Source organism: Syngnathus acus, chromosome 10, assembly GCF_901709675.1.
Source record: "Syngnathus acus chromosome 10, fSynAcu1.2, whole genome shotgun sequence".
NCBI classification, from domain to species: domain Eukaryota; kingdom Metazoa; phylum Chordata; class Actinopteri; order Syngnathiformes; family Syngnathidae; genus Syngnathus; species Syngnathus acus.
In genome coordinates, this window is record NC_051095.1 from 23,700,833 (window position 1) to 23,722,970 (window position 22,138).

The 22,138-nt window shown below is 39.9% G+C and overlaps 1 protein-coding gene across 1 annotated transcript; it reads left to right on the forward strand.

Moving 5' to 3' along the window:
- Positions 1-972: 972 nt before the first annotated feature.
- adam19b (ADAM metallopeptidase domain 19b) lies at positions 973-21,623 on the forward strand. Its single transcript, XM_037262202.1, has 23 exons — positions 973-1,234; positions 2,741-2,826; positions 2,922-2,992; positions 10,461-10,539; positions 10,719-10,795; positions 12,306-12,492; positions 12,571-12,636; positions 13,394-13,465; positions 13,573-13,739; positions 13,935-14,019; positions 14,437-14,576; positions 15,021-15,198; positions 15,268-15,357; positions 15,429-15,624; positions 16,940-17,048; positions 17,180-17,396; positions 17,507-17,584; positions 18,271-18,379; positions 18,455-18,581; positions 18,660-18,762; positions 19,474-19,752; positions 19,829-19,920; positions 20,766-21,623. Exons 1-23 carry the CDS (start codon positions 1,120-1,122, stop codon positions 20,770-20,772), a joined length of 2,730 nt encoding a protein of 909 aa, XP_037118097.1. The 5' UTR covers positions 973-1,119; the 3' UTR covers positions 20,773-21,623.
- The last annotated feature ends 515 nt before the right edge of the window (positions 21,624-22,138 follow it).

The window sequence follows — 22,138 nt, forward strand, 5'->3', positions numbered from 1 at the left end:
TTAATGTTGCATTGCTTAATGCACTTCTATGCTTACTATCCTAAGAAAAGAAAAAATGCAGCTGCGTTCAGATGTTTCACTTGGCACACAGCCAAACTCGACAGTTTCTGGCAAGTGGATCACTTATTTAAAGGCACTATGCGGTTACATTTGAGCTCGCAGGTTGAAACTTGTTCGTAATATCATATTTACTTCCCGATGTAGTGGCCGGAGATGTTACTAATCCGTGAGTACCAGGTGTCCACTAGGTGTATGAAATAATATTGTGCAATTACAGTTTTGGAGTTATAATGAATAAAGGTACATGTTTTACCATCAACAAAATATGTTCCATTGTACTGTTAGAGGTGCAGTGATCTTTTTTTGTACTTGGACACCACAAAATAATAATTCAGCTAATTTAATACCTGATCTTACTTCTAATTTCTGATGTGTCAAAGACACATTTAATTGTTGATATTATTTTGAGGGATAACAGTTAAACCGATAAAAGTTCAATTTGATAATCCCGACTGCCAGTAAAGAAGAGCTTTATAAGAGCTGCATAATTTAATTTAAACTTTACAACTACAGTACGTATAAGTACTGTAGAAATGACTTCAAGAGCAAAAAAGAAGACCACAGATTCTCTAAGCAGGGGTCGTAAAACGAGGTGGCCTGTTCTAAAAAGATCTCCGCGGTGATGGGACGTTATGATTTTCTAGCAGTGTTGAAAAAGTGGTCATTTTAAAATGTAAACACTGGCAATGATATGTATTAATGAAGTTGTATTAATAGAGTTGCACTTTTTTTCAAATTATTGTGTGGAAATATTGCTGGAAAACCACTTCAAAAGTAAACAGTATCGTTTTTTATCATTCGGATTTCTACCCGTCGTGATGTCTTGTTGAACGCTAAATACAGCGATGTCTTGTCTTGGTTGGACGCGCGCATGCGTGTCAACGCGCGTGCACTTGAAGGGGAGGGCTCAAGCAGAATGTCCATCATCCCCCAGAGGAGCGGCACCTCGTCATGTCACACCGACGGAGAATCTCCTTGGGTCGGATGTGAGCAATCTCAGCCAGCGAGTACATTGATGTCTCTCCCGTCCGAGTCGACTTGGAGCCTCTTGCGTTTAGGATGCGTCCTCCTCCTCCGCGTCCTCTCCATGGCGCGCCATCCTCTCTCTTGTGCTTCTGCCTCCTAGCGCTCCTCCACTGGGTTCAGTCGGCGGCGCAAGCCGCTGTTGGCCGACGTGAGTCTCTCTTGTTTACATCCATAAATTGAATTATCGAAGGTGCGTTCACTCTTCATTGCATTTGACGCTCATAATAATATAAAGGAAGCAATAGACTGTGACTTCTATGTAGCCTTAAACAGTTAAATGCATTAAAGAGGTAGGGTATTTATAAAAGTTGCATGAGGAAAATTGCTGCTTGTACACTCAGTGGTCTTAAGATAATATCGCTTTTGACAAAAGTGGCAGCATGCCCTCGCTATGTGCAATCTACAATCTAATCCTACATAGTGCAAAGTCAACTGGTTTTGGATATAGCATCATTCCTGTGGTGCTTCCAGAAATATCCCAGCAATGTACTAGTAGTACCACAATAGACAAGTGGTGTGCTATTACATCAGCTGTTAATGTAAATAATGCACGTGCCTTGCCATTAAAGCAGTAGAACACAGCTCTCAAAGTCAAGGTCCGGGGGCCAGATACGGCCCGCCACATACTTTTATGTGGCCCGCGAAGACAAACTGTGCATCAAATTCGTGTCATTACTAGAATTGCAAATTGTCTTCATTTTTAATAATATATTTCTTTTTATATATTTGACCAGTTTTTACACGTCTGATTTGAAAACGAGTTATTTGTCAGTTTGTTTTGTAGCTTTTACTGTATATAATATGAGGTGCTCATACATTTATTTGGGTTGACAGTCATAAGGGCCCTCCGAAAGAAGCTATGACTGCAACGCGGCCCGCGAAAAAAAAGAGTTTGACACCCCTGCACAGAGGCGTAGCCAAGCCGGGGCGAGCCGGGGCGGCGCCCCGGTTAGGACTCCCTGCGCCCCGGTTGAAAAAAAAAAAAAAAATCGAGCTTTTTCGATTCTTCATTTTCATGCCGTTTTTTTCTTTCGGTCTTGCGCGAATGTGCTTGCGCTATTCTATGTGCGCGATGTTATCCATTCACCGTTTGCCTCCCGGACTCGGATGTTGTTTTAGCGATCAGCGAACGGCGTGGGTGATGTTCGATTTTTTTTTCCTGTGGGCGCGCGCCCCTACTGGAAAAATTCCTGGCTACGCCTCTGCCCCTGCAGTAGAACCATGTAGTATCACCGAAACAATAAACAGGAACAACAGCAAGATTTTTCTTTTGTTTGCGTTTATGTGCCTATTAATTGGCCGGCGTCTGCCACAATGTACCCTGCCTCTTGGCCAGTCAGCTGAGAGGTGAGAATAAGCGTTAAAGAATATAGCTGGATACATCCCAAAGAGGAACCACTTTTCTAATTTGTGTCCTGAGCTACAAAGGAGAGACCTTTGCATTAATTAACTAAAATAAAGTGGTTAGGGTGTATATATATATTAAGGCAGGGCTATTTAGTAATTACTACTAATTCATCCATCCACCCACTGCAAACAGCAAGGTAAAAATATAGTGAACTCAAATGGTATTCATCTCTAATAGACCCTTTGACAGCATTCATCTAACCAGTGTGTACACTATGCAGCCATGTGAAGCTCCAACTTTTTGCAGGAGAAAGCGCTGCGGTGGAGAGCTATGAGATCACCTATCCCGTTTGGCTGCATCCTCGCAGGCACAGCAGGTCTGCCAACAGAGAGGTGAGGCACTCTCACTTTCTTAACGTCACAAGGTGATTAAAGACACAATGACATGTTTTTTTCATAGCTCTGAGTTGCTTCTATTTCTTTTCCAGCATCCTCCCGAGGCTGAAGTTGACATCTCAGTGGAGGGCCAGGACCTTCGGCTGCACCTGGAGAGAAATCAGTGAGTCTTTTGGACACGGGTATTTTTGCAGGCATTTATAGAGATGCTTGCGATTAGCTTGTTTGTTTGACCAGATTTTATTTGACGCTTTGACACCTGGATGATGTCAGGGCCTCCACTTTGCACAAATGGAGATGACCGGTGATGTGTTTGGACGACAGAGTGTTGTATTGACACCAGATCTGTTTGCTTTTTGGCTAACAGGAAGTCAGGCTGTGCCTTTAACATCTCACAATCTGTTGGTCTTGAGTGCTTCCTGTCCAATCAGAGTGATATTTTTCGACTGATAAGACAGTTTTATTTAATGGACAGTGTGGTAGTTTGGCAAGTTTTCATTTATCGCTCTTAAGATGTGTGCAGTAACAAACAAACACGCACAAGCAATCGGAGGTTTCACTGAACATTAGAAGAACCACTAATGTAAGCCCTTCATTCCTTCACCGTACCTCACACACACACTAATGTAAGCCCTTCATTCCTTCACCGTACCTCACACACACACACATACAAATACAATTAACAAGTCATGACTCCAGTCTGTCTGACTGACTTGCCCTTGGGGAATTACCCCCTAATGTGCTCCCTTCCCAGCAGGTGGTCATTCTCTTATATTTCCTTCTGGGCAGGGATGCTTCATCAATCACTCACTAGTGTAGCTATTGGATGGGGAGGAAAACACGCAAAAAAAGAGAGCATGTCTCAATGTCTTACATTAGTCAATTACTGCCCAGAAATGTTTTGAAACTATTTTTGAGCAACTTCTTGGTTTCTCGGCACATAAACCTTTTCAACATTTTACGAGCTTCAATTTAATTAACTGAAACTGGGGTGAAGTCAATAGTCGAGAAGTCATGTGAAGAATATGTTATGATTGTATCCGGAACACGGGTTTAATGCAGAACAGAGGTCTCTGTGTTGGGTCACATTAAAATTGGCTGTGTGCTGGGCAACATCAAGTTTTATAGCAGTTTGCGTCTGTCAGAGAGCTGTTTCTGATAGTTAAAATAATGTATTCAGACACATGAGAAGGGTTAAATTGTTTCTACAGCTCTTTAGGGGTGGACAGCGTCAAGACTAAATTTATTTATTATCTTCCTTTTTTCATTTGTTTGTGCATCTGCCTGAGCTTATATCTTAATGAACGGATGTGATTTGGTTAACGGCCAGCTATGGACTGGTTTGCTGACTCAAAGAGTAGGAAAAGTACTGTAAAAAAAGGAAAATGTAATATTTATACTAATATTACTAATTATGTAATAAAACATAATAATAATGTTACACATGGCAGCAAGGATTTCCTTGAGTGAGTTTAGCTATTTACAGCAGCATATAGCGTCCAGCAACTGTTTTTTTTAAAATCATTTTTAGGTGGTACCAAATGCTGAATCGAAATAATCCACACTTTGAACTAAATAGCAGACGTTTTTATTATTTATTGGATTATTTATTTAAATTGTCCTTTATAATTTGATCAATGCGTTCCATTGTCGATCACAAAACACGATCATCGACAGCTCATTATGTGATCCCCTTCATCCCCCCATTCCTTACAGCCAAAGCTGCAACTCAATCATAATATACTATGTTTGTGCATTTTAAACGCTGTCAATTTGAAATGATGTCCTGTCTTTATTTAACAAACGAAGGGAGATTTGGAAAGACTGTTTTGTTTTTTAATCAACAACAAAAAAATATTAATCAATCATTAAAACAATCAGTCAGCAGCTCTCAAATGGAAAAGCGGGCTGCCAAGCCATGTGATGGGTCCTGAAATCTGTATCGGTGAATCTCATTGATGGATGATCGGTATTGTAATCGGCAGTATAAAACCAATAACGGAAGACACCTACTTGAAGCAAATGCTCCCTTTCATCAGATGCGGCAATCATTGTCCCCTTTCCCATCCTGCCGACTTCACCTCGTACAAAAAAGGGGCAGCCCATCCGCCTCTCTTTTTCTCTCCTCTGACATTCCCCAGAGCTCTGGTGTCACGCTCTGTGACCATACACAAACAAAGCTAATGCTCACAGAATACACAAACAAGGCTCATAGCCTGGACCTGGTGGATTACTGGGGTTAGGGATCAGAAAGTAGGAGATGTCTTTGCTTGTCCCTGGTTCACTTTATGTTTAGTCTGCTCAAACGTCAGCCTGCAGACGTCTGCGCTTGGTCATGACTAACGCACGGGCCGAACGATTTGGCGTGCGGTCAAAGCTTATAAATCGTTCACTGCTAAGCATCGGCCTCCTGCCTCCCTGTCCTTGTGTGCGGTGATGTCATCTGATACGATGAGAGAATGCGACCCACTGACCCTAATGCATTAGCCCACACCGCCTTCCCTTCTCTTCACCCCCCCCCCCCCCTTTCACTATCTCAAAAGTACTTTCACATTGCTTCCCGCCTTCCCGACAGAAGCTGAACCGAGTCTTTGTCTCACTGAGAGACCAGGCAGCAATGTGCTCCTCACTCACAGCATCTGTCCTCATCCTGGACCACATCCAAACTCTGCAAAGTCCCCTAAGGCTTGCACATTTATTCACCCATTTGTTAAATAGTCTTCATTAGAGGGCTCGCGTCATTTAGCAGCATAGAATTAAATTGAAAGGCTTTTAGATTCAGACCCAGAAGTGAATTGGCATTTGTGCTGCGTGCAATATAAAGTGTTATAGAGCAAGTGAGCCTCAGCTCAAGGGGTTTGGTAAGATAAAGGAAAATGAAGAAATACGCGTTAAGTAACCTTTTTTTACCCAACTGGCTTTCTTAATCTTTCTCGTCACCGTACAATACAGGTAGTTTGGTTTTCATACTTGTGTTGTTGATTCTTGTGTACTAATTCGACCGATCCTTAGTTGAGCTTCAAGTTGAACCTATTTCTATTTTTCTGTGTATAAATATAGTTAAAAAAGAATATTATTTAAAATAATATTATTTTCTGTGTATAGATATAGTTGAAAGAAAAGTAATCTGGATGCTAAACTTAAATACACACATTTCCTTATACAAGTATTGAATAAGCCTCAACTTAATTTCGCTCAAATTTACTTTATTTGATGGGTGAGTACATTTTAGTTAAAAATGACAAAAAAATTATTCAAACGTCAATTTAAGAGATTTTAAAAAGTATTCATATCCCTGAAAAATTTTAGAAGATTTTCCGAGCAATTCGTGGAAACACCTAGAATCTGATTTTTCTATCCATCAATAAATTTTCTATTCACCAAATAAGAATGACATATGATAAATAACAATGAATATTTAAAAAATAATGCATATGTACATTGATAAATCTTCAGGGAATCAAGTTAAAAATGAGTCATGACCATTTTTAAACGATATGTTTAATTTTATTGTGTTTCTGTGAATTATTGTTTCATATTATTTTCATATCGTTTAGAACAGATAATTTCAAAGACCATTTTTTATGCCTTAGCTTTTACAGCAATACATAATTTAAATTGCAACCAAACATCAGTTAAATATTTGTAATGCAGCAAATACACGATTTCCTCATTTTAATTCGTATGTTAATTCAATAGTTTTTCTCAAGGAGTGAGTATATAATTTTATTAAAGGCATGTTATGCCTGTACGTCATGAGTTAGCAGTTTTAACAGCCCGCACTCCCAAAGGAGCAGTATAGGATAATAAATTTAGAGCGCAAGAGATCATCCATCCTGTGTGATTATGAAAACAGCACCGAGCTAAAACCCAGTCAATCATCCTTCGATTTATGTGTAATTCTGCCACCATGAGCGATGGTGAATATTACATGTGAGCTGAGAGCATGTTGGGAATATTTCGGGGGAACCAAAGGAAGTGTTAATGAGCTAGACTGGGACAGTGACATCATTGAGCTTCATTACTACCAAACCTTTTAAGTTCTCTCATTGGCCAGGTTTTTTGGAAACGTCTATTACCGTAATTTTCGGACTATAAGTCGCGTTTCTTTTAATAGTTTGGGTGGGGGGGCGACTTATACTCAGGAGCGACTTATATATGTTTTTTTTCACAAATCTTTACTTGATCATTAACACATTACTTACAAGTATAGTTGACCACTTCACATGTTATTTTTAGTATAGTTGATCACTTCACATGCTTTGATATCTTTATCTTGAACATATTCAAAACATGAAAAATAGAGAGAAAAAATCAAATAAAGTAACACTTTAAAGCGCCATATCCTCTGGACATCTCCTCTGTCACCAGGATGACATAAAGAACGAGAAATTTGATCGATGGATTTAATGATTTGGAGTGACACAAATGGTTTGATAATATTGTTGTTTATGTGATAGTTATTTAAAATATAGTTTATATATCGTTGTATGGGCCTGTGGAATAATTTGAACTGCGGCGCGGCACACGGCATTGTTGACAAAGGACGATCGATGGATTTAATGAATTGGAGTGACACAGATGGTTTTATAAACGTGTTATTTATGTAATAGTTTTTTTTAAATAACTGAATGTTACGTCAGGCCCGTTCTCAGCTCCTCGTTTGTGTTTGTCACGTTAGCATACGGTATCGTTTAGCCTGTTGTTGCTCGTTCATGTCTGTTCTTGGTGTTGGATTTTGTCGAATAAATTGCCCCCCAAAATGCGACTTATACTCCGGAGCGACTTATATATGTTTTTTTTCACATTTTTGGGCATTTTATGGCTGGTGCGACTTATACTCCGGTGCGACTTATAGTCCGAAAATTACGGTACTCGCTTTGTGATTACATCAACAGACAACCATTGTTTCAAGTGGCATTTCTTTTTGAAATCCTGATGGGAGGATAAAGAAAAATCCCGTAGTTCACATTCTTTCTTTTATTAGTGACTAAAATGATTTTCGGGAGAACGCAGAAGAACCTCTGAAGTTGAATAACCCTATGTATGTGTTTTTGATTGGCTCTGCTGTGATACACTCCAACTCAACCATGACCCTAATATAGGGAAATTAAAGGATGGACGGTTAAAAATGTTCCCCTGACATGAGGAAGAAGTCAATCTTAGGTTGCGACTCAGTCAGATGTAGTATGTGACGCCTCTTATACAGTGGTGAAGACGTAGAATGAGAGCTAAAATTCCTAAAACGTTCATCTCTGGCGCTCTACTACTTTTCATCCGGCAGAGCAGGAAAAGGAATATAATGATATTTAAGGAGATATCCCCCTGCAAAGCTTCCGACTGTGAAAGAAGCATAAAGAGAAATCCAAAATAAAAAGGAAGAGCAGCACCGTGGATGTGTTCCATATGTGCTTGAGACCCCAGTCTAATCCAGCATCTCTTCTTTGTCTATTCTCATTGCGTCATAGCTCCAGATGGTTTGATGGATATTAGCAAAACTATATGATAGAAGGAATAAGAAGTGAGCTATTTGGAGAGAGAGAAAAACAGCTGTTGAGCAGGGAAAGTTTGTGAATGAAAACAGGAAGGATGGGTTGATTGAGACAGGGAGGAAGACTGCATACAAACATCTGGATAAGTATAACGCTCTTTGTGTAAACCTTTGACATGTTCTGTTTTAGTATGCGCACAGCTCATCATACGTAAACAGTGCGTACTGCAGATGGTTTGATTACTGACCGTGTGGCAGTACACGATTCATTTTCTGCCCCTCCACCCATTCTATGTACTGCTTGTGGATGCGCCGAAGCCTCTTCCAGATGGCTGAATTGTTCGCCAGTTGGTGGCAGCAGGGCATATTCATTTATTTATGTTGCAGTTTATTCATAGTGAGTTGCATTCTTATTGGTGCATACCATTACAATTACTACCACTACTTGCACTTCTATTACTAATACAAATTCAATCCCATGCACTCCCTATCGACAGATGGCTGCTCCATCAATGAATTAAGATTTTTCTTTTAAAAGACCATTGTCAAAATAATACATTCTCTAAGCTCTCTTTATAGATTTAAGAGTTTTGCTCAAATTGTATGGAGCTTACATAGCATCTGAACCTCTTCACATTTTAAAATTGCCGATATTCGGGGACGTACCGGGACCAAAATTCAGCCCAGTAAGATTTGTGTACAGCAGGGAGTGGGGTTGTTGACACGTATCAAAAATATTTGTTGACTTGAGGGAGAAGATTTCCGGGATAAAGATCGTCCATTTGCAAAAATCAAGACATTTTCCTGAAATTCCCGCCACACTTCTACCTATATTATTAGATTAACCCTAATTATCTGGAAACAATTTAAAGTCAACATACCAAATTAGGAATGTTCTTAAAAAAATGACACACTGCAGGTAAGAGTGTTGCCGATAGGCCATACAATCTGAATGAATAAAAATTTGCCTGGGATATACAATTAGGCTCCAAAAATCATGAAAAATAGAGCCCTCCTTCCAGTTGTTGGACATGGCATTTCCACTTAATGTGCTGAAAACATCTTCCGCAGAACTTTTTACATGTCACTCAACGACATTCTTACAGTATGTGCTCAATTGTCAATCCGTTTTAGCCACAGCTGTGGTTCTGCATATAATAAAGTTACTTTTCCTTTAGAAAAAAACTCTGAACTAATTTGTTGCAAAACAGTATTCAACTCCACCCCCATTTCAGTTGATATTTTGGGACGTACTGTAGCTAAAACCAAGCTTGGGCTTTCAGATGACCTCAGCCCGCTAGCTAGCTAGTCAGCAGACCAGTATCAGTCATTCAGTAAATCAACACCTCAACCAGTTTTGTGTGTTGTGTGTGTCTACATAACACAGCTGACCAGTAAGCTAGCAAGCTAGTGGGACAACAGGCTAACAAGCTAGCATGCTAAAATTAGATATGCATCTGTTTCGTCTGTAAACGTGGCACTCCGAATCATACCAGAAAGGTCTTGGTTTTTAACTGCAGCATGTCCCCAAAAATCTGGACAACTGAAACGGAAAAAAGACATTAATGCCGTTTTGCAATAATTCAGTACAGAATTGTTCTGAGTCATTGGATGTTTTCAGCATCTATCTTCAAACATTTTAGCAATGTTTTAGAATCAAATCACGGTCTTTAACATCATAGCTTCTGCAGAGTTTTTTCATAGATACTCTTTTGTTGTTGACAATGTATCGCAAGTGACTATTTATCTTTAGTTGTGCAGCTAGCGGTTATCAACAGATCAGCTGCATCAATATGGAATGATGTTTGAAATTATTCATTGCAAGACTGATAGTGGAGGTGTTATTCCATCCATTAATTGTGATGGTTCAATGAGTTTTGGAACTAAAAAAACTATGGTCCAGCACTGTGCTCTGGACCATTTGCTGCATCATCTTTAAGTGTGTCCTACCCTGCTTTCTCTGACATCAATCCTATTAATGAAATTGGTTCAACAGAAAAAAAATGCATGGAGAGTTTCTGAATAAGCATGAGTTGACTGATCCTATTGTACAAAGTGCTGAGAAATGCAGTACTATAAAATCCTTCAATAAAATGAATGTCTGTTCGAATATTTACTCTCATGAAATGTCTTTCTTCAGGCAGCTGTTGACCCCCGGATATCAGCAAATATGGTATACTCGGGACGGAAGTCGCAGGTCCTTCTCCCCCGTCAACATGGTAAGTTGTGAAACACTTTGGAGATCCTTCATGGCAGCGAGGACATGAAAATAATCCTGTCATAAGTGACACGGAATGTTTCAGTTATGTGGATGACAATGAGGATTAACCAAGTATGGGGACGGTTGTACATTAATGAGCTGAATGTTTATATTCTTTTTTTTTTTTTGCTGTTCCAGAATCACTGTCTGTACCACGGAGAGGTTGTGGGTGTAGACGGTTCCAGTGTGGCGGTCAGCACATGCTCAGGTCTGAGGTAAGAAAAACCTTCTTTCAATTCATCACAGGAGGGGCCTACATGGCAGAAGCATAAACTGGCTCAATTGTACAATTGTACTGGTACATTTGTAAGAAACTGCAAAAAGAGCTCCACTTGCAGCTGATGTAAAGTTGGCCTCTGTGAAGTTGGCCCTTGCAGATGGTCTTCCAACCGCGATTGTGCGGCTGTGTGTGAGACTTGCGTGATTGATCGTGCCTACACAGTAACCCATGCCACTCATGCCATGGGCACTAACACACCCCCAATACCAATCATGACATGACATGGTAAAATGAAGCCTCATGAACCATTGAGGCTTTCCAGCCAATCGGTTTGCACGTGTGTGCATTCCTGAACATTCCCAGACTCTTGATGCCTCAGTCCCAGCCTTTTGTGGAGAGTGTTGCAGGCATCAATTTCAAAATGAGAGAATACACACAACATTCATCAGTTTGAACATGAAACATTAAATATTAACTTTAAATATTAACTGTATTGTTTATCCATCCATCCATCCATCCATCCATCCATCCATCCATCCATCCATCCATCCATCCATCCATCCATCCATCCATCCATCCATTTTCTGAACTGTTTTATCTTCACAAGTGTCGCGTCTTGTTGGAGCCGACCCCACCTGACTTCGGGCAGCAGGCATCGGATACCCTGAACTGCTGCCAGCCACTCACTGGGCACAAATAGACAAACAACCATCCGCACTCACATTCACACCTACGGGCATTTTGGAGTGGTCAGTCAGCCTCCCATGCATGTTTTGGAAATGTGGGAGGGGACCAGAGTACCGAGAGAAAATACACATCTAGAACATATTCAAACCCCAGACAGAAAGGCCAGAGTTCAGATTTGACCTCTGCATTGTGTATTGTGTGCATGTGTGTGCGTGCGTGTGTGTGTGGGTGTGTGTGCGTGCGTGTGTGTGTGTGTGTGTGTGTGTGTGTGTGTGTGTGTGTGTGTGCACGAACATGTGTGTGATTGTGTTTTCATCCTGTTGCTCTCCATTTACATGAATTCTAATAAAGCTTCTCAGGCGTGGATGGGCGCACGGGTGGGTGTCAGACCTCTCCAGATGTTTAGTGCAGCTGCTTGAGCTGCTTTTGTCTACAGTTTGTACCTGACCCCATTAAAATGTTTTTTGCCTCTAAACTCTTGTCAGATATGATCTAAGCATACATTTGGTTACAATTAAAATAAACGATTGAATTTTTTAAATTATGACTACCGAGAACAAAACGTTTTCCCACGTTTCTTTATTTATTGAAATGTTATACCACCGAAAACCCCCCAGCTTACACTTTCGACACTCTCTCAGTGCCAATAAATAGATGAGAAACAAAGAAAGATAGGACCGATGTTACAATAATGGGTATAAATTATGCTAGAGTCTTTTTTCCCCCGATTATTTGTAAAAGAATGGATTAGCAATGCACATCCATGTTGATTTGCAACTGCTGATTGGGACTGTGAGCAGACTTTTTATTTCCCTCAGGGGTCTAATTTCTCTAAACGCAAGCGTCAGCTACCTCATTGAGCCCGTCTCTACGGCAATGCCTCAGCACGCCGTTTTCCGAGCCGAGAGTCTCCATCTACCTCCTAGAAACTGTCTGCAGCGCCATAGTAACGAAGAGGCTCTTGGCACCTTCCTCCATGGGATGACATCAGCACAGAGCTTAAGGGTGAGTGTCAGCTGGAGAAATACAGTGCAGACTGAAACCAGAGATTTATTTTCTAACTATGATATCAATCAATTAAAGGAACGAAGAGACTTGAGTCTGAATATGAAATACGTGGAGCTGCTGTTGGTGGCAGACAAGGCTGAGGTATGAATAATGTCATTATTTTAGATGTGCATGTTTATAGCCAAACACTTGAGAAGATTTCATGAGAACACTAGATATTTCTTTTATTGCTGACTGTAATTATTTCAAGACATTTATAGTCGAATTCAAATATGATTCTTGAGAACTTGGTCACTTGTGTGAAATTGATTGTTGAGGGTCGGGAGGAGACTGGATCTTATATTATGTTTTGTATATGATTATTATTTGATGACAATATCGGTCAAGCCACAAATTAAGGTCACCCTGTATTTCATACGCACAGGTGCATCTCAATATAAACTAAACTATTGTAGAAAACTCAATTTGTTTCAGTAGTTCAATTCAGAATCGGGAACTATGCAAAATAATTTTCGTATCAGAATTAGGTAGTAATTGGCCTTCTGAAAAGTGTTTGTAATTTTGTATGTCTTTAACGAATGAATTTGTATAATAAGAGTTTCACTCTTGGGATTGAATTATTGAAATACATGAACATTTCTGTAAAGTTTAATTGTTTGAGCATAACCTGTATATTAGTATAAAGCTAGCATTGTGTCATGCTGAGAACTATTTCTAGTTTTTTGTATCGTTCTAATAAAGCTGTGCAATGAAGTTCTATTTACACCATTACAAAAAAGATATATTTAGAATGATAAACATTAAACATACTATTTGGGGCTCAAGTTTTTTTCATTCGAAAAATGAAGAATAATGTATGGGTGTGTCGTATTTGCTGTTAACCATATGTGGCTTTCAGTTTGACAAACATGGGAGTAGTCTCGAGAAGACCCAACTGAAATTACTGGAAGCTGCCAACTTAGTTGACAAGGTAACCTTTCTGTGTGAAGTCTACACACTACAAGTACTATTAGTATATTTATTAACATTTCTCTTAATGTCAATACACTGTATATATACACACACACACACGCACAGTACTACAAAGCTTTGAGCATCCGCGTGGCGCTGATCGGTCTTGAGGTGTGGACCAGCCAGGACATGATCAACGTGTCCGACAACCCGCACAGCACCCTGGCGGCGTTCCTCTCCTGGAGACGCAAACAGCTTCACACGCTCCACAATGACAACGCTCAGCTCATCACGTCAGTGTCCACCCGCTCAATGTTAACTTGATTTATGATCATGACAGTTAGAATTGGATGATGACAACAGGAAGTTGTTCTTGCGAGATACTTCAATATATCACACGCAGGAGTTTCAAGTTTGTTAGGTAGTAAGTTTTGAAGTTTTCAATCCAATCTGGAACTCTCGAACTATTGTGCACTTTGTGTCTGCAGGGGAAAGTCATTCCTGGGCACCACCATCGGGTTAGCGCCTCTCAGAGCCATGTGCTCTGAATACCAGTCTGGAGGAGTGAACACGGTGAGAAACAGATAGCCGATCACAATTTAGGTTAATTTAGGTAATAAAGGTTACGCACATTCAATGGAAACATTTTCTGCGCTTGTCTACGCTCTAAATACAGTGGATATAAAAAGTCTAAATATCCCTGTTAAAATACCACATTTTAGATCGGGTGTGCACTTAGGTGCTGAAGGGCCACGTTTAAGTTTTAAAACATACAGGCGGGCCGGGTCATTCGTAGATGAGGTAAAACAAAGTTAAATCTGTGTATGAAATAGTTTATTTACTATTAAACTAATTAATTGTCATCTTTTTTTTTTTTGATATTTTCAAGACATGGAATTTTAGCATACAGTTAAGTGTCATGAGGAGACTGCGCATCAGTTCAAATCATCAACGTTGAAATGTGTCTCTGCACCTGTGATTGTGGAAAAGGACCATTCGGAGTCAGCTGTTGGCGTCGCCGCCACCATGGCGCATGAGATGGGCCATAACTTCGGCATGAGTCATGACAGCGCTGGCTGCTGCCAGGCCAAAGCTGAGGACGGAGGTTGCATCATGGCAGCTGCTACAGGGTAACACTGGCTTTTTTTTTCGAGTGGTGGATTATAAACTACAATGAAGTGTCATACAAAAGTTTTGAGTTAATTATATAGCGACCATATTTAACTTAAATGCTTCGCAGTAGAGCGCTGATCATGAAATAACATTTCTTACACATTTCAGTGTTTCTTCAATTATGTCAACATTTTGATTTGTTGCTCTGTTCAGATCTCCAACAAGGCAGAACTGGCCTTTACAGCAGCATGTTTGCAACAAATAAAAAATAATAATGGAAAATTATACACACGGTTCTGTAAATACAGTATTAATTCAAAACTGAGCATTAATATCTTTTAAGGGCCAAATATTTGATATTCCTCTTACAGTCCATCTCATTTGATTGCACAGGTGTACCTAATAAAATGTCCTATTAGCATGCAATTGTTTTCATTTATAGCCTACTGTACGTCTCGCAGGCACCCATTTCCACGAGTGTTTAACACGTGTAACATGCGGGAGCTCAAGAGCTACTTGAGCTCCGGAGGTGGAAAGTGTCTCTTCAACGAGCCAAACACCAAAGCCATGTATGGAGGACAGCGCTGTGGCAACGGCTACCTGGAAGATGGGGAGGAATGTGACTGTGGAGAGGAAGAGGTCAGTTCGTTGGTATCAGTGCACTATTAGTTTTGATGATGAAAGGACTCACGATCATTTTCTTTTCAGGAGTGTACCAGTCCCTGCTGTAATGCAAACAACTGCACTTTAAAAGCTGGAGCCGAGTGCGCTCATGGTGTCTGTTGTCATAACTGCAAGGTACGAACCTTGTAAACATTGTGACAGCCATGTGACCAGTGCATTACATCCAATCTCCCCTACCTGTTAAGCTGAAGAGCCCAGGAGTGCTGTGTCGAGCCCCATCAGGCCAGTGTGACTTGGCCGAGTACTGCGATGGCAAGACTGAGTCTTGCCCTGCTAACTTCTACCTGGTGGATGGCACATCATGTGCAGATGGGAAGGCCTACTGCTACACTGGCATGTGCCTCACACTGGAGCAACAGTGCCGCTCACTTTGGGGTCGAGGTGGGTTACCCGTTCGCCCATTGACATGAATCATATTATGTACCATAAAGAATCTTTTGACAAGTCATTTATCAGAGGTACCTTTTATTTTTCTGAAAGTTCAAGTAGTCCATGGGAAACGATCAAGTCCCGAGCTTGTAGTGCTACATTAGCTCCCTCTTGTGGTTGATTCTAGCACTACTTGGAGTCTTTCCAAACACGCTGGACTGCAAAATATGTGGTGCCGGTCCAACCTGTTGAGAACCAAAACAAATTTGGGGAATGAGTAAAATACTATTATTATTATTATTATTATTATTGTTCTTATTTAATCCAGCACAGTGACCTAGTGGTAGAGTGTCCGCCCTGAGACTGGAAGGTTGTGGGTTCAAACCCCGGCTGGGTCATACCAAAAGACTATAAAAATGGGACCCATTGCCTCCCTGCTTGGCACTCAGCATTAAGGGTTGGAATTGGGGGGTTAGATCACCAAATGATTCCCGAGCGCGGCACCGCTGCTGCTCACTGCTCCCCTCTCCCCCAGGGGATGGATCAAAATCACACGGGGATGGGTTAAATGCAGAGGACAAATTTCACCACACCCAGATGTGTGTGTGACGATCATTGGGACTTTAACTTTAACTTTCAATGCTGCTTATTCTCTTTAGGGTCACAGAGCCTATCCCAGCTTTGTGCAAAAGGCAGAGTACCGTGGACTGTCAGGCAATCAATCACAGGGCACAGGCAACCATTACTTTACGTTTTCTGTACTTTAGCTGCACGGTGAAAGAAAAAATACATGAGCTCAATCAAGCCTCTTAAGGTTTAGTTAAATATGAAAAGATATTTATGGTTTATAAACTGAAAAAGGTTTTTGTTGAATTTACTCCATTTTATTTCCTCAAGTGGTTGCAAAAATTATAATCTGCATCCAGATATAATTTTTAAGGAGACTTAACAGCGACAGCTAAAAAAAAGTGGAGCCAGGATTTTTTTTAGGTCGACTATACATCCACTTCAAAATACATCTGGATCAAGGTGATTTTATTTTGTGCAACCACTCAATGAAATAAAATTGAGTAAGTTCAACATTTTTTTTTTTCAATGTAGACAAATTATTTTTGAGTACTACATGAAGTGCTTGAAGGTTGCAGCAGAGGTCAGATGTTCCCATCACTGGCAGAGCCTCAGGATTTGTTGTTGGCTGGTGTCCAAGTTCACACCGACTCCCCCGGGGCGTCTTTGTTGTATCACAGGAGTCCCACGCAGAACAGTGAGGGATGCCATCTGCTTTCCATCACTTAGCCAAATATCTCGCTGTGTGTGTCCTTTACAGATGGCCGTCCGGCCCACGACGTGTGCTTTAAGAAGGTCAATGAAGCTGGCGACATGTATGGCAACTGTGGCAAAGATCTGTTTGGGAAATACAGGAGCTGTAAGGAAAGGTGAAATACACATTATGCATATTTGACAACTACACGGGTCGCAATTGTATCATTTAATTGAAATCAAACAATATTTTCTATCCTATGCCAACTCACGATTTACATTAAACCTTTTCTTTGTTTTGTGTCAGAGATGCTAAATGCGGAAAGATTCAGTGTTTATCTTCAGCATCCAAGCCAATAGAGAGCAACGCAGTGCGCATCGAGACTACAGTGAGTGTGGGCAACAAGATGGTGCAGTGCATGGGAACACACGTTTACAAGCTTGGGCAGAGAGACGAGGAGGTGCAGGGAGACACTCTGGACCCAGGCCTCGTTATGACCGGCACCAAATGTGGAGATGACTCAGTGAGACTACAATATTATCAAATCACTATGCAGTGTCTGTGTTTTCACACCAATATTTGAGTTTAGAATGCAAAAGCCCATCCATAATGGTCATATGTCATTTTCAATAGATTTGCTTCAATGGCGAATGCCGTAATGCATCTTTCCTCAAAGCTGATGACTGCCATTCCAAATGTAATGGACATGGGGTGAGTTTTTTGTGAAACGCACTTTGGAGGTGAATTACCGTATTTTCCGGACTATAAGGCGCACCTAAAAACCTAAAATTTTCTCAAAAGCCGACAGTGCGCCTTATAGTCCGGTGCGCCTTATATATGGACCAAATTCTTAAATTTAAACTGGCCCGAAGCATTGTGTCATGAAATCAATCATAAGTGGCCCGCTGAAGACTATGAATCATGAATCAAAAAGACTATGGATCATTATTTTGTGATTATAAAGTAATTTGTTGCGTCTGAAGTTGAAATAAAAAAGATAAACTGGAGAATGATTTGATTTGGATGAAAAATCTGACATGATGCATTAATGGTGCGCCTTATAGTCCGGTGCGCCTTATATATGGCCAAAGTTTTAAAATGGGCCATTCATTGAAGGTGCGCCTTATAGTCCGGTGCGCCTTATAGTCCGGAAAATACGGTAATCAATTATTACACTCCCCGATTAAAAAACTGGCCTAATCATAAAAAAAGGATTTATATGCATTAACAGTGAATTCAATATGTTTGTTTATACGAGGAAACCATATTTGACAAACTTCCTTTTGGTACTATCGTGTGGCCCAATAATTGGCTTCTGGAGACCTAAGATGTTGTACAACTGCAAGATTCGGAGAGGAAATTGTTTTGCAAAAACTTGTCTCTTCATCTCTTGCCAGTTGTGTAACAACAACCACAACTGTCACTGTGAGAGTGGCTGGGCCCCACCACTGTGTAACCAGAGGGGCCCGGGCGGGAGTGTGGACAGCGGACCGGTCATCACTCACAGTGAGACGACATCTTTCAGCGTACGAATAGTATTTAATCGGAACGTCGCTCCTTTCATACTCTGTATTCCAACAGGCAAGCTCCTTCTAGTCCTACTGGTCCTTCCTGTCCTTTTCTTTGTTGTTTTGGCTGTTGGATTGTGGTGTTGCTATAAACATAAACTCCAGCCACTTAAAACATCAACTCCAACACCAGTACCGAGGTATCTAGAGCTGAATTTGTACTACTTTACTTGACTTGTCCAAACATTTTGTGGACGTGCCTGTGTTTGGCCCTCCAGTTGTTCAGTCCCAGTCGAAGCCAAGCCTCCGCATGCGGGCGGTCATGTGAATGGTCACACCAACCCAACATTCTTGCTCAAGAAACAAAACTCGGACCAACAGGTAACGAATCACACCAGAAGTGACTTTTGAAAGTTATTGTATAAACATACGTAATTCTGGATCAAGTTCCCTGTTAGGCATCATGGTGATTTACATGCGTAAGCACACAAATGAGCGGCACACTGTCCAATGAATTATGAAGCACAAACTGTTTAACTTGTTAGTTTCGCATAAATTATGATTCATTACCTTTTCATAATGTAAAATACCACAGGATGCTATCTTTCTTATAAAAAAAAATACAATGTTTATTGGTGTTTTTAGAAGCGCTGAAACGTATTAATTTCTATTCAATTCAATGGGAAAAGATGATTTGATATTCAGAATTAGTTTTTTGCTTACAAACATGGTCGTGGTTACGATGAATTCAACTTCAGTCAAGGCACCACTGTAAGGTGAAGCTCAACTGGACCCAACCACGAATTGCAAAAATACTTTGACGCCAGCCCAAAAAGATTTGGAATGGTTTAAAGCTTTTCAAAAAATGGAGGTAACACTCTCAGGCAAGGCCTTGCTGACTCAATGGCGCCAGAAAGACATGGCTTTAGCACACAAAACAGTGAATAGGTAAGATTTTCAGCAAATAACAGAGGACAGGTTAAAGACCAAGATACTTTTTTTTTTTTTTTACGAGATCCACCTGCCAAAATTATCAGCAACCACCAGTCGTTTTACATTATAAAATGCGTTTTTTGTTTTTTTTTTCCACAGGGAAAAGTCTCTCCTCCTCTCAGCCAGGCGTATCCAACCCGGCCCAAATATGGTGTCGTGCGTCCTACCGTGAAGCCCCCACCTGTGCCGGTGTTGGTTGTACAGCAGAGTGAGTCTCAGAGTCTTATCCAGAGACAGCCTTTGCACACTCCCTTTAAACCTGAGCTGAGGAAAAAGCAGGCTCCTATGCCACCTTCATCAGCACTTTCACCCTCCACACCTCGACCCGAGCCACCCAACAGGCCTCCGCCGACTTGTCCTGACAGCAGATCGGCAGCGGTGAATAGTATTTTGTGGATTTACACAAAGCCTTGTCTAAATCATGAACAGCATGTCTTTTTGTTGTGACTTACAGCACCAATCAAGAGGCCAACTGGTCACCGCTGATGCGCTGCTGATGGGAAAGGCTGCTTTGGCTCCATCTGTTGGATGTAAAAAGCCAAACAGGTAACTGCTGACGTTTTAGGCTGCGTTTACATTACGTGCCTCAAGTGAACCAATTCTGATTTTATTCTCTCTTAAATGGCACAATTTGTTTTTGCGTCATGGCAGCATAAATGCAAAATATTCATGGAATCAAATATCTTCAGATGCACATCAGATATCTGCCAATGAGAGTTTAATGTGAACAGACGGAGCAGATGATGAGGTGACGTGAGCCCAAAACACAAAATTAAATACATTAAAAGAACATTTAAAAAACCTCCCTCTGCAAATCTAAAAGTTTCACTATTTTCATAGTTTGGCCGGTCCTTCGACTAGCACTCAGGTTTGACTTGGATACGGTAGATTAAAATTAAATCACAGTTTTGAAACTCAACTCCTAACTAGGACTGCTCTGTTATGAAAAAAATATTTAGCATGATTATTATGTAATAATCGAAACCATGATTATTGAAACAATCATTGATTTTTTGGGAATATTGTAAAACAAGATCATGTTAAAACATGATAAATATTTAGACACACGTTTCTATATGAGTTACTTTCAGACCAAACCATTTTAAAAAACAAAAAATGGGTACAATAAATAAGTTCAAGCATGGATGCATAAATAAACACTGCATTGGACATGTTAAAAATCATTTTTTTTTTACAATTATGTCAATTTGTAATCGCTGAATGTTATAATCTTAATCGTAATTGAATTTTGATTAATTGCACAGCCAAATATATTAGAATGATGTGGTGGAATGTAAAATCCTAATAATGAACATGTTAAATGAATGACCATGTCTGTCAAAAAGATTTTTATGGTTGTGAAGACCTGATTTTCAATACACCTCTTACAGATCTTGAACTTCAGGGAGATGTTAAGGATCAATCTGATCATGTAAACCAAGATACTTGACAACCTGAACCTGTGGGCTACGTTGTAGTATGTGTGTGGTGGACAAGTGGAAAGAAATGTGAATGACTTCATATCTCAGCAGTGTAAAGTTTCCGGAGTATTTATTCCCAAAACAAATAGAAAAACATGAATGTTTACAGTAGCGATGGAACTTGGTGCCTCTGATAAAGCATCGAATATCTTACATTAAGAAAATACGCCAGTGCTGAAGTGCTTATGGTTTTTTTTTTTGGGTGGACGATATTGGAATTTGAACTGGACTCAAGGGGACCAGTCCGACACCTTTCAGAAGAGTTGCATGTCAATTGAATGAGAGTCATGTGTCGTAATTTTTTTTTTATGTCATTTTTAAGGCCATTCTTATATTTTCTGGGATTTTTTATAGCTTTATTGTAAGACTTTTGTACATACTGTAAACATTCTGTAGAACATTGTCATCTTTACCCTTTGCTGTAGTGATATTTTTGTTTTACCCAAAACCTTGCTGCTTACCTATAGAGTTTTATTTTTCATGTCTGCTAAACCTTCTTGAATTGCACCATTATTTTACTTCATTCAAATATGGACTCTGTCTAAATGAAGATTATAGGTCGCTTGATCTTTATGTGTATATTATTGTTGACGGGAAGCATTGCAACAGGGAAGTGTCATGATTAAGGTACTATTAAAGACTTTGGGAAATAACTGTGTTGTAACACAGATGCCATATTGTGTCTTCTCCAAAGATCTATGCAAACTCAGGCACTGCAACATCGAATTTTCAACTGGAATTCAATAAAGTATTTCATGTTTCACATTAGTGTTACCTTTTTGAAATTTGCTTGTTGACATTTGAACAGAACACTTCAACAAATGTTTTTAAAAAAATGAATCAAACACACATTAACAAATTATTGTAAGTGAATTTACACTCATATTCTGTTTTACTCATAAATAATTGGGAAATACTGTTACATAGCACTTTGAGTGTGTTGGAAAAAAGCACCATCTACTGTAAATGTGATTATTGTTATTATTCTCATAAAATAGTAATTTTAATATCAAAACTGTAATTTACTGTAAGTATACAGTACACAGTTATCCTACTCCCATGTACTGTATACTCTTAAGATCAACTACCGCAGGTGCATATTGTAAAATAATAGTAAGATAGTGGACAGTAAAATCCGTAGGTTAAAAACAAACAAAAACCTGATGTGCCAAAAAATGCTTTCTTTTTGTAAACAGCGTCAAAAATCAATTTAGACACACATAAAGCCATCTCTGATTAAAATTTGCCATTGACCAGTTTATTTAAATTGTATTAATTTATTT